Source organism: Rhagoletis pomonella, unplaced genomic scaffold (genome assembly GCF_013731165.1).
Source record: "Rhagoletis pomonella isolate Grant_MI unplaced genomic scaffold, Rhpom_1.0 Rhpom_scaffold_00010, whole genome shotgun sequence".
NCBI classification, from domain to species: domain Eukaryota; kingdom Metazoa; phylum Arthropoda; class Insecta; order Diptera; family Tephritidae; genus Rhagoletis; species Rhagoletis pomonella.
The window spans coordinates 31,981,509-31,995,892 of NW_023458564.1; the positions used below are offsets into that span (position 1 = coordinate 31,981,509).

The window sequence follows — 14,384 nt, forward strand, 5'->3', positions numbered from 1 at the left end:
GCCCTGCTTCAAAAAACTTTTCCAGAACGCCCTATCTCAGAATTCGGTTCAAAATGTCCCATCTCAGCATATTTTCAATAAATTTTGATTTGAGATTGGGCGTTCTTGAAACGTAATTTGAAATAATGCCTTCTTAAACCGAATTCGCATATCTTTTCGAATTTCTAACTGGCTAGAAACTGTCAAAAAAAAATGGAAACAGTAGAGGGGCAGTTGTTTTGTGTGCAATCGAATCTTTTATTAAGTACCCTGTAAACATTTGAGGCAAGCCAACCCTTCTTGAATTAAGAGTATTCAATGCGTGGTATCAGCGCGCCAATGCATCGCTCCGCTCATCGGTGGGCTGAGTTTTAACACCGACTCAATGCGCTCGAAGCCAATGTTTTAGCCGCAGCTCGGCAACAGAAAGAAGTCAACTGGTCAGCTGCTCAACGCTCAGCAGCAACTTTTATGAATTATAAAATCGCGATGCCGCCTAGTAATCGTTTCAGTTATTTGTTTGTTTCGCGCTCGTACTGAAGTGGTTAATCGCTACATTACATGGCATTACAACGTGCATAGTTCTTACATATGTATGTATATACATACATACTATTAAAGAATAAAGAAACAATAAATAAATACAGACTTATAAATAAAATACTTACTCGTATCATAAACAGCCCACAAGTGCACCGTTACATTTCGATTTGCATACATACATACATGTATTCGTAAATACATAAATACATACATACATATGTACATAAATTAAGCCTCGCGTATTGAAAGTGAAAATGCCACAAGAACGCCAAACCCAAGCCATAAATGGCAATGTGAATGACAAATACGGACGACCTGCCACGCCAGTTGCAACCTTTACAAATGCTGGATTTACCAACGACGAACACGGCACTGAGACGATATTTCGTCGCAAAAGTGGAAATTCGAATGGTCTGCAGCTTGCGGAGAGCGGTAGCGCGAAAGTAACAGCTACACAAAATCCGCCGCCCTTGGACTTTGATGACATTTTGCCAATGATTGGAGAATTTGGAAAATACCAGAAGATTTTGTTCCTTCTGATGATACCTTTCGCTACATTTGTTGCATTTGTTTATTTTTCCCAAATTTTTATGACTTTGGTGCCGGAACAACATTGGTGTCATGTGCCAGAACTTGAAGCTTTAACTGTCGAAGAAAGGTAAGTGTTGTGGCTTAATTACATATGTAATTATTCATTATTGGCGCTGTAATCTTACACCTTATACAGTGTGATTTTTGCACGGCAAGAAAGAACTTTACTTCCCGATTGCCTACTCCGTCCAAAGTAGCACTTATTTTCAAAAGAGTGATTCTCCGTTGGATTTCAAGACATTAAACGAACTCGTCTACTTTTTCAAACTTGTAACTGTTAACAGTGACGTGTGGATGCCGAGACGCTTAGGCTCTGACTTCTGACTGTCTGACTTTTGACCTTGTTCACCAAAAGACCCATTCGCTTTGCTTCTGCATTTAATATATGTATGTAATTACGGTGACCATCCGTAATTTATTTCAATGGACAGTCCTTTTTCTCATGATGTTGTCCTTTGACTTTATTTATTTTTCTAAAAGTGAATTTTGTCCTTTATTACAAAACTTGTCCCTTGAAAGTATTTTTTTTTTTCATACGATGACAGACAATAATGCATTTAATAATTTTGGAGAGCTCAACCTTGTGATTTATATTGTCGAACCGAGTGCGTTCACCATTTTTATCAATGTAGTAAAAAATGGAAAATGAAGATTGTGCAAAGCTTATTCTGTTCTACGGGTTATACAACGCGTTGGGGATTTACCATAGATTATGACTGCCACACTGCATAGGAAACATAACGAATCACAATTCAGCCAGAAGCTCTTACTGCGATATATTACAGTGACCTGATATGTACTGCAACTACTTTCTCATGTAAATGATCTTTTTATTTTCCCGCACACAGCCGAGAAGGCTGATAAAACTCGAAGATTCTTAGTCCGCTGGGCAATCGTTTAAGCGATGTGAGAAAGTGTTCGATGCTCTTTACCTTCTTTTTGTTTCTTCAACTACGGTAGAAATTATTACGGGGGAAGCTATTGCGCCTTCGTTTATTTCCATTGAACAGTTTGCGTTGATATGACCAACCTCTGAGTTCGCGGAAAAACGTTCAATGGGCCAAAGTTCGTTTGAAAATGGTTTGCTTGGCGGCATTGAGGGCAGAATTTAACGACTACAGATTAGTTCTCTTTCCGGCCAATGCTGTTTCCAGGAATATTCTGTCCCCTGGAACCCAGACTACATTATTTATGCATCGCGTAGCCAAATCGCTTGGAACCATTCTTCATTGAATATTTACCTTTGAAGGGCTTTTGTTACACTTTAGATGTTAAAACGAAGCCTTCAGAGTAGATGCTGATAGAGTAATCTATTAAACAGAGAAGCAGCCTTCTGTTTATCTCTAAATTGAATTTAGAAGGCACTACAGTACTCCGGTAGACTCAGTTTTATGCTTACAAGTAGTTATTCCGAATGGAAGTTGCAGCCGCCGACTTTATTATTTAGCTCAGAACCACCTTGAAATGGGACTAGGGAATTCTTTCCGAAAACTTGTTATCAAAGTAGGCAGGTGAAATGTTTGTTGACCTAGTTTCATTTACGCTAGACTGGAGTTTGTCGTGATAAGCACTCCTTCCATTTTAGTTTTTAACATATTTTTGGTCAGCGTTCGTAATAACACTGTAACTCCGAAGAAAAGATTGCTCTTTACTTCAGCTGGTGTACTATATGTGGCCAAAAGCTCCTGTTTTGAATATAACGGTTCCGGTAAAGCGCGCAGAACATGAATATATCGTCGCTTAGCGCGCAATACCTCGTATCCGCCGAATGCAATACCACGTATGAAGCTGTCCGAAAATTTCACAAAATAGTAATAAAAAACTTACTTTCATAAAAACTGTTGAAAGGATTTCTAACCGAACTTACTAAATAGAGGCTTATTCTATAAATATAAAAATAGATTGGCGCTTACACATATGTTAGTGTTTGGCCGAGCTTCTCCTCCGAATTGTGGCGTGCGCCTTGATGTTGTCACACAAAGCGGAGGGACCTACAGTTTTACGCCGACTCCGAACGGCGATTGTATTTTTATGAGAAGCTGTTTTTCATGGCAGAAATACACTCGGAGGTTTGCCATTGCCTGCCGAGGGACGACCGCTGTTAAGAAAAAACCTTTTTTCTATATTTTTTTGCGATGTTGCTTTGACCAGGGCTTGAACCCAGGCGTTGCGGAGTGGAAGCGCGCACTGCTTACCACTACACCACAGCGGCCGACTATAAATTCTACCCATTAAATTTACGGAGTGGGCACCCATTGAGATGGGGTAACCAAAACTGATTTTTTTCTGTGCCACACCATACGGGGTATTGCATTTGGCGAATACGAGGTAGTCAACTTAAGAACGCTGAGTTCAATGAAGTATTTTGTTTTTTTTTTTATAACGTTCATACTTACACTGTAAATTCAGTTTGAAGTTGAAAATTCGGGTTCTTCTAGCATTTACATATAACCTTAATTCACAAAGGCCCTAACCAACAAGTTTTTTTTATTGTATAGGAGAAGCAAAACAGGTAGGGCTTTTTAAAAAGAGGCATGTGACTCCGTGGTTTTTGTTACTAACACTTTAAAATTTTTATTGAAAGTGTGTTTTAATCTATCCTTCCAAAATCTCTAAAAACCGCAGTTTCGAAAAAAAGTGTTGGTTAGGGCTTTTGTGAATTAAGGTAACGATATGTATGTAGGTATGTATGTATATATAGTTCATTCGATTTTGAAAAGTGAGGTCTCAGTTTGCAGGCCTTGGCCTGTAGATGCACACTAAAGTTTATTTTTTAAGTGTTACCACCTTCTACAAAATTTAATTAAAACTATTTAATAAGTTAAATGAATTAGATATTACAACATGAGTATCAATCGTAATGGAAGGCAATTAGGCAACCGAAATATTTATTTGTATTAGACACAAGAAAAAATTTGACTTTCTTAGCAAGAAATAAAGTGAAAAGTGAAAAGATTCCTTAAACTTTAAAGTAAATTTAAGAGTCCACTAAATTAAAAGGAATATAACCAGAACAAATCACTCATTGGCAATGTATGTTTGTGTTATAAAATAACAATCATAGCAAATTTTTCGTTTGACAAAAATATTACTTTAATTTAACTCAATTTGACTTCACAAACAGGTGGCAATCCTCTACTACAACTCTATTTCAATTACCTAGTTTCCTGAATTCAAATGTTATCCATCTTTTAATAATTCATTTAACTTATTAAATAATTTCAATAAAACTTTTTAACAGATGGTAACTTCTTTCAAAAAAAAAACTTTATTACACATATATATACAGAACAAGAATGGTGCAGAAGAAATAAAAAATTATTTTATGCATTTGCCAAAAACACATTATTTCTCAAAGTGCAAGAAAGTGGCACATTTATTTATTTTTTTTTTTTCAACAGAGACCATACTTTTGATTTAAGGAATAAAAAACATGGTTTTACATAATTTTTAGATTTGCTGCTTTAAACTTTAGAATTACTTTTGTTCTCAGCAAAATATCTTTGCATTTAAAATATAGCGAGTCTAAACTACAGAACTCAATTTTTTAAGAAATTATCTTATTTGCAATTGTTTTAAGCAATTGTAAATGTCAAAATTAAAAATTTAACATAATATCTCATAAGTTGTACTTTTCACAATTTTTCCGTGTAAAGCGTAAAACTCATCTCGCTCTGACTAAAATATTTGGTTTGAAATGCGTCAAAATCATTTTATACGAAAATTGGGACCGGAGCCATAATGGATAAATTACCTCTGCAACAATACCAAATATGTCTATATTTGGGACAACAAAAATGTTAATTTTTGCGCGCACAGAGAAAATTATGTTTTTCGTAGACTTACTATAATTTCCTTTTAGAAATCTTCAAATAATTAAAATCTACAGAAAACACAGAGTAGGATAAAAAAGTAAACAAATCCGTTCAGCTCTTCTTGCGTGATGTGGTCACCGATACTTGTTAGGCAATTTTAAACTAAAAATACACGGCTTGGGAAAAATGCACCTTCCTAAATATTTATATAAAAACATTTCACTGAAAGAAAATGTTCTCACCGACATTGTGACAAAATACATTCCTTCAAATATTATTTTATTATTTTATCGATTACGGAGAGTATGAATTCAAGTGGAAAAATTTGTGTGAATACTTTGAAAAGTTTGGGCTGTTAGAAAATATATTGTCGAGTCCCACGGTGAAATTATAAACAGATGAAGTAATCAAACAGCTTTCGCGCTCTATTTTCTTGACAATCGGCTATCTTATAGAAATTTTTAAAGGCAAATTATCAAATAACGTAGTGTCAAATCTTCCTTCTCGCCCTAATTACTACACTTGATATAATTTCTCCATGGACAAGTCCTAAGAAAAAACAAGTAACTGAGAATTGTAATCATAATTAACATAGCTCAATCTGATTTAGTTCAAACTTAAATTGACGTAACTCAATATTAAAGATAATTACGATACGTCCATTTAATCGCTTGACAACTCGCTTGAACTTTACGTTCTGGTAAAATCTTGCAACTTCATTCTCTACACAACTCTCACAAAATCCGCTCTCATTTACAGGATTTTGGAGTACGGGATAATTTTTCCTGTAACTTCCTGCAAGTTCGTGTGAAAACCTGTAAGTTCGTGAAGTACTGGATCAGAGCTATTACTTCCATTTAGGAGTTTTCTCTTCGAACACATCGGTATTAAATACAGTTTCATTAATTCTCAAATGTGCTCATATGTATGTATGTATACATGTACATTTTGGTTTGATTTTGTAACCCCATGTAATGAGCATTTATCTCTCGAACATGGTAGGCAAATGTGATACAGAAAATGATTTTCAACATCAATGCCTGCATTTTTACCAAAGTTTTCCGCAAATATCTAGATGTGCTAAGTGCAAAACTCACAAATGGTGATGCAAATAAAGATTTCAACAGAAATATCAAAAGCTGTTTGCTAATTAGAACGTAATCTACTGCTTTATTTACAACGTATGCATAGTTGGAGTGCGACATAATTCAAATGTCTCACTAGGCATAACTTTTATTGAAACTAATTCCTAATTTAAATATTTGAGGAAGTAATAAGAGAAGTGCGATTACATATTTTCTGTATAAGCATGTATTTGTTAATTGCTTGTATGCGATTATTTTCAAATAATACTATATAATTTTTAAAGAACGTGTACATGTTTATTTGTACATTAGGGCGGTCTTCATAATATCAAAATCAAAATTTTGTATGCAGCACTCATTTTCTTTTGTTCTACGTTCATCGACGAAAATTTCAAAATTTTAAAATAACTTTTAGGGGCCGCTGCCAGGCTTCAAAAAAAGTATAAGTGTTTTTTGTTTGAACCGCAAAAACTCGGCATAATTTAGACTTTGTCTAACTATAACTCAGCGAGTTTTGGTACTGTAAAAAAGTGGTACGCCATGTTTGACATGTGATACTTCACAGCCTGTTGCCTCAGTCCTTCCTCAAGAAATAATGGAACGGGCATATATTTCTGTTGCAAACCTGGGTTGCCTTGTGCTCTTTTTTCACAAAAAAACTTTAGAAAACCGTAGTAGAAAGCGTAGCAAATTTCTTAAGAACTGCGTACTGCCTTAAGGAAATTAGACTCAATAAAACTTCTTAGCCATTTCTTGTACGCCGAAATCATATTTATGACGAAAGAAAGATTAATTTTAGATTCGTAAATTTTGGGCAACACTATGAACTTTTACGAATAGTTTTCAACATTATGTCCAGTTTTTATACCCGAGCGCACTTGTGCACAAGGGTATATTAATTTTGTTCACATAACGGTTGTTTGTAACAGCCAAAACGAATCGAGATAGATATAGACAAATGTATACATAAATGATCAGAATGAAAAGAGAAATCGATTAAGCGGTGACTGTCTGTCCGTCCGTCCGTCCGTCCGTCCGTCCGTCTGTGCACACGATAACTCGAGTAAAAATTGAGATATCTTAACGAAACTTGGTACGTGAACTACTTTTGGGCGTGGGACGGATGGTATTGAAAATGGACGAAATCGCATAATAACCACGCCTACCTCCCATATAACGGTAATTTTCAGAAAAAAGAAAACTGCGATATTTTAGTAACTACTGAAGATAATTCACTCAAAATTGATATTTGCAATGAGTTTTAGACGAAAAATAAGAATATTACAAAATTTTGGCAAATGGGCGTAGCCACGCCCACTTATGGTTACATGTGTATATCTTGGTAACCGCTACACCAATTTCTTCCAAACTTGGCACAGTTGTTGGTCCTGGTACAGCATACCACTTGGCCGAAAATTTCTTATATCGGACAATAACCACGCCCACATCCCATATAACGGTAATTTCGAGAAATACAAAATCTTCGATAAATCAGTAAATATCGAAGCTCATTTATTCAAAATTAATGATTGCAACAATTCTTTACCAAGAAATACGTTTATGACAAAATTTTGGAAAATGGGCGTAGCACCGCCCACTTGTGATCACATATAAGTATATCGGTAACCGTTCTAGCAATTTGTACCAAGCTCGGTATGGTTATTGTGCTTGCCACATAAAAGCAAACCGTTGAAAATTGTTGAAATCGGACTAAAATTGAGGCCGCTTTTCATATAACGGTAAATTTCAGATATGCTTGAAATTTCAATATTTCGAAATTTAAGGACGCTAATTTACTTAAAATGTATACACCCCGGCTTATCATGTAGCGGTAGCTTTCGGAAAGGTGGAAAACATATATTTAATGCTTGCACCGGGTATTTAATGTTCGGCTCCGCCCGAACTTAGACTTTCTTACTTGTTAGTTTTCACTTTTTTGAAACCACTAAAAATTATTCTAAGATTTTCAAATTTTCAGGTATGCCTTTATTTTGTACGTAGAACAAAATAAAAGCATTGGGTTCCCCTTTACAAAATTTAGATGTTGATATTTTAAGGATCACCTTAATGTATATGTGAAACGTTTATAAGATTCGACAACTTTTCAAAAACTAGCCTGTTCATTAATCTTTTTATCACTTTTGTTTGTCTTTTTTTCTCATCAATTATTTCTATAAATACAGATTATATTAAACCTAATCGCATCGTATACAATATAACTCATTACAGAAATATAAAGAAAACGTCATGAAAAAAAACAACTTCTGAATCTTCACATACTATGCTCTAAAGTTGAAGGCCACTTTTCAGTTCAGATAGACCACCAATTATAAATTGTATGGAAACAGAACAACTTCCTTTGTGCAACTAAAGTACGATCAGAAAAATGTTGTTTATTGAATGTACGTATGTATGTGTATGTACATAAGCACAGCTTTTTAAGCAGATATTTATAATGATAATCGACGACAAAATAAATAGAATGTACATATGCTGCTAAAATACCCTTGTACATACATATACATGCATATGCATATATATATATATATATATATATATAGTGGTCCGTCTTGTATACATATGTATTTATAAATTATTAAAAACAGCATTAAATTAAAAATTTGAAATGCTCTGAATGGCGCGAAGAATTGGAACTTAAAAACGTTCTACTGTTTTGACTAGTTTGGCACAACGGCTAAAATCAATACATAAATTTGTATGCATATATGTAAATACATAAATACGTGTTCGTACATATGTATGCATAGAATTTTTCCTTTGGCTGCATTTATTCAAAACGTGTGCCAAACTACTCAAGATCATTTGAATTCGTTCTAGCCTTGTGCGCCTACATGAGTGCATACATTTGTACAAAGTTCTGTAGCCATAAGCAATAGCCACCTGAATCGAAATTCATGGTTTTGGCAAATTCTTTATAACAAAGTATGTAATAAAAATAATTCTAAAAATTAATCATAGTATCCTAATCATAGTTGCCAAGTTAAATTGCAAGAAAGCTAAATTCTATTCTTATATTCGTAGATACATTTCGCGGATAGCATTAGGCATTTTTGGCATGCGCTAAAAGAAGAATTGGCAGAAATTTCTAAAAACTTTGCTCAAAAGTTTATTCCTTTGGATTATGACGTTCTTCTGGCAAACAAGTGATACAGTTAAGGCTTAAAAAAATAAAATAAAAAGTTCGTTTAGAAAAATTAAAAGCATAATTGAAAGTTCCTTCTCGCCCAATGCTTTAGTAAAATGCCGATAACTTGTTAATTAAAAACGAAAATAAACAAGTAACTATTGAATAACTAGTTACATATCTACAAATCTGAAAAAATAATGTCAACCTTGGCACTTATAAATTTTACTTGGGAGTTAATTATGCATACCAGTGCTCGATTTTGAATATTTTAATGAGTTTGCAAATATCGCTATTAAGATAAGAACATTTTATCAAGAGAACATAGTAGTAATTCAATTATTTCTTTAAACCACTAAGTGGAATTTGCTGTTAACATTTACATATGTATGTATGTATGTACATATTCAACTATGTACATTAGAGTGTCCCTTGCTTCCAGACAAAATTTTCTTTTTAGTGAAACCGTTGCATATAAGGTGTAAATTATTCTCACGTAATATTGACTATATTGACCGAGACTAAACGTGTTTAAATAATCAATATGACAGGCCAACAGAAATGGAAAAAAATTTTTGTGCGGCAAATGTTAACGCTATTTTTGACTTTTTTACGCTAAGCAAAAAGTTTCCATCAGCTCCACATTTTGAGAAAAACGAGGTCAAAGTGTCAAAGTGTAAAAAAGTCGCGTTATTTGCAATATTTGAGAAGCTCTAGTAGAAACCAAAGGGTGATAGAACCTTCCACTTAAGTTAGAACTCTCAACTTCTATCCCTGAAAAGGTACCATCCCTGCACCTTGACCTGATAATCGCCAAATGAATAGTCCTGTTACATTCATAATATTTAAGAATGCATGCGTGTGTAATATTGAAGCAAACTTTTTCTGCAAGAAATAAAGGTATTTGCAGCAGAATATTGGAGGGCATAAAATTAAATTCTACAGCATATTAAACTACTAAATCTTTGTTATCAATGCTAAAGGCTATATTATAAGACATATATTTTGGAAAGTAACGACGGCGGCATCACCTTCTAGCCGCTTCTTATTGGCCTTGCATCGGCTAAATGTATGCTACATATTGAAATTTTATTGCGAAATATTTTAGAGACACTGGGTAAAGCAATAGCTTCCTCTCATTTTCGCGATGTCTATAAAATAGGGCGGAGTAATTTGTTCGGACCAAAATTTTCGAAGGAAGTATATATCAAATTCAAATTCTACGATGAATTCTAAGCAAAAATGACAACAAAACAAACTATACACTAAAAATGACGTTTAACCCTCCCAATTTTCAAAAGAAAAAGCGGTATATTGTAACTTTTTTTGGCCGAAATTTATTTTACATTATACCAAAAAATGGCATACATAATTTGCTATTTTCTCGGTTTTGTGAAGTAGTTTCTTAAGCATGAATAAAACAAGAATTTAGTAAACGAAAAATTATTTCGTTCAGAAAAAATTTTAATACACTGATTTTTCTTTTAAAAATTGGGAGAGTCTACTATTCTTGCTTTGAATCGAACGTAGAATTCGAATATGCCGTACACTTTTTTCGAAATTAAAGTACTCCGCCCTAATATACATACTTACATACACATATATTTTGACGTAGAATACGTCTTACCTTAAGGTATGGGGGCTATGTTCAAATGTTGTAGTTGTAATTTTTAGAGCTTCACAAAAACGCTTATTGCACGAGAACTAATAAAGCGATTTCAAAGAAAAGTGTGGCGTTTCAAAGATAAAATTCCAAACCTGTCGACAGATTCATTTTTGTAAATAACCAATTCGGTTTCTGTCGTAAAAAAAACGGTAAACATTGCCTTATTTTGGGGTCAATTTTGAGCCTTTAAAGTGCTCTAGCAACTTATTGTTGGCATATATAACTTTCATTTTCGGGATATAGGTTCTTTGGAGTAGTAGAAATATTATCGGGTACAAATTTTATATAAATTTAACAAATATTGAGCATTTTAAGGCAAAAAATTTTTTTCATTACCAAAATGCTCGAAAACCGCTCGAATAATTTTGTTTTTGTTTTCTTTAATCAAAAACTCAAGAGTTTTCCTTTCGTTTGGTATATGGGAAGTATTGGTTGATATCTTCTATATATGTTTATTTTATTCAAATATATGGGCATAAATGATTTTCCATACAAAATCACCTCGTCATCATTTTGCAAACACGTGCATATGTTGGAAGTATGGGAAGGAGACAAAAAGTATGTATGCGTATGTAATGCGGCTTTTGATCGCAGCGTATGTACATATGTAAATGCATATATACGTACATATGAAAGTTTCAGTTAATGTGGATCTGTTTGGTTTTGTTATCGATATTTTTATCGATTTTGTTATCGATTTTGCTATCGATTTTGTTATCGATATTTTTATAGATTTTGTTGCCGATATTTTAATCGATTTTGCCATCGATATTTTTATCGGTTTTGTTACCGATATTTTCACCGATTTTGTTATCGAAATTTGTATCGATGTTGTTATTGATTTTGCTATCGATATTTTCGGAACTTATCGATATAATGATCGATATTTTTATCGATTTTGTTATCGATTTTGTAATCGATTCTGTTATTGATTTTATTATTGATTATTTATCGGTTTTGTTATCGATATTTTTCTTGATTGTTTTAACAATTTTGCTATCGATATTGTTATCGCTTTTGTTATCGATATTTTTGTCGCTTTTGTCATCAATATTTTTATCGATTTTTCTATAGATATTGTTATCGCTTTTGTTGTCGGTATTTTTATCGGTTTTTTTACCGATTTTGCTATCGATATTGCCATCGCTTTTGTTATCGATAGTTTTATCGATTTTTTTATCGAATTTATTACCGATTTTGTAATGGATTTTTTGATAGATTTTGTTATCAATTTTGTTATTGACTTTGGAATCGATTTTGTTATCGATTTTGTAATCAATTTTTCGATAGATTTTGTAATCGATTTTGTAATCGATTTAGTTAACGATTTTGTTATCGATATTTTTATCGATTTTGTTATCGATTTTAATATCGCTTTTGTTATCGATATTTTTTTCTTAGTTTGTGCTTTCGTTTTTGACTTGGATATGCTCTTAACCATACCACGTATTCTACGTTTAAATTTAGCGGGTGTATCTCCGATACAGCCTGCAGACCAAGACGAAGGCGCTGGACTGTTCCTTTTTATAATTTATTTTTCATTTGTCAAAAAATTTCAATGAAAATTCGGCTACTGAAATTCGATTTGCAAAAATACCCGACTAAGCTTGTTGGGATTTTTTATCGGGTAAATTAAAAAAATACTCATATTTCTCTTAATTTTTTAAATTTCGACCATCGATAATTTCTGCAATTTCAAATTATGGAGTACTATCTAAAATTAAATCTATTTTCAACTAAACTGATACTTACCTCATATATTGCAATCGCTTAAGAATTGTCGTATTTATTTAGGCGAATTTTCTTAAATACGGCTTTGAATTTATATGTGTGTATGTGCCGGAATTTTAGATTTTTTGAGTAGTGTGGCTTAGGGGTTCATCAATATTTATTCAAAATTTTTATATACAATCGTTCTTTAGCAAAAAAGCGGTTTTTCAGAAATTTTTGGAAAATGGGGGTCGCACCGCCTACTTATATGATATATGCATATCTCAAAAACTACTTGACCAATCTCGACCAAGATTGGTATACATATTGTGCTTAGTCTCCTTAAGTACCGTCTTGAATATTTTTGAAATCCTCCTGACCTCTAAAAAATCTATAAAAACGGGCAATAATATTTCTCATAAAAACGAATAAAATTAGAGGGTAGATCATTAAAAAAAGCATTTTCGATGGGCACCCTAATGCATATCTTCTTTATTGGATTACATCAGGTATTACAGTCTGCAAATGTGTATGTATACATATACATGCGTACTGTAGATGGTATTTTAGTAAGTAAGTAGTACTTAAATAAAGATATGTATGTTTGAAAGAATTTTGTACAAGTGCACATTAGGTCAAATGATACATTTGGCTGTGCGAAAGTCCAATTTCGTAAAGGCAGTTTTACATTATTTTTTGTTGCCATTCTGTAGGGAATACTCCAAAATTACAGAAACTTCACTAGGGTTTTGTAAAATAAAAAACACCGTATACAGCAATAAACCAAAGTTACACTTTCAAAACGTTATTGATACGTTGTTTGCGCAACCGGTTTATTTTGTAAATTTCAAGTGCTTTGGTTTTGAAAAGTGTGAATAACTAAAGGAAAATTTTAAATGGGAAACAAAACTATATCTAAGTGAGAACCAATGTCCCAATTTAAAAAAGCAACTTTTTGTCATTTGTTTGCAAAAAAATGACAACCTCAAAAATTTTCTGATTTGTTTTCATTTATGATTTTATGTAAGCTTTTACAATTTTGTTAACTTTCGGCAAACAAAATGGAATCGGAAATGGATAAACTAAGATGTAATGAGTTGAATTTGTTTTACTTAACTTGCCGTTTTTAGCCGTTTTCAAGAAAAGCTGTTTTTTCTGGGCTATCATGCTATCTCAAAAGGCAAGTTGTTTGAAGTTTGCCTGATTGGATTTTCGAAAAAAGAAAAGCTTTTTCGGTTGTCAACCATGTTGAAAAAAATTTGGTGCTGCTGATATTTGCGAAAGTTGCATGAAACTCTTAGTAGAAAAAACGCGTATTTTTTGCAATTATTTATCAAATAAATATAAAAATTATGCGAAACAATTTGGAAAGGATGCTTAAATATTTAGATCTGAAAACTTAGCGTTTCTTGCTGATGAGGTTCTTTTCGAAATCAAAAAGCCAACTGTGTCGACCATTAGCCGGATTCTAACATTCGCTATCGCTAAAGTGCTAAAATAGGATAGCCAACCTATTTCCCAATTTTTAGCTATCTCCAAAAATATCTCCAAAATTTTTTGGTGACAAATAATACATTTTAATGGTGATAAATAGGGAAAATGGAAGTATATGATAGCAAAAAAAAAATAGCAGCCTCAATTTGGATTGCATTTCATCTCCTGTAGCGTAGCTGAGGCATGTTACAAATACACTAGCGCCTTCGCAAAAAGGCAAATCCTTGAGAGAACTTACGGACTGAAATTTCGAATTTTTTTTTACTCAAAGTGAATAGAGCTTTGAACATTCTCTTAACAAATTAGTTTCGTTAACATTCGTATTATTTTCAAGAATTTATCGGGGTCTTTTGGTA

General features: G+C 33.2%; 1 protein-coding gene across 1 annotated transcript in view; it reads left to right on the forward strand.

Annotated features, from left to right (window-relative positions):
* Positions 1–515: 515 nt before the first annotated feature.
* The window catches only part of LOC118746245 (organic cation transporter protein-like), a 33,556-nt gene continuing 19,687 nt past the window's right edge, over positions 516–14,384 (forward strand). The window contains exon 1 of the mRNA XM_036480075.1: positions 516–1,180. Within this exon, the coding sequence (XP_036335968.1) occupies positions 777–1,180 (404 nt within the window). The 5' untranslated portion in view covers positions 516–776. The remainder of the gene's footprint in view (positions 1,181–14,384) is intronic.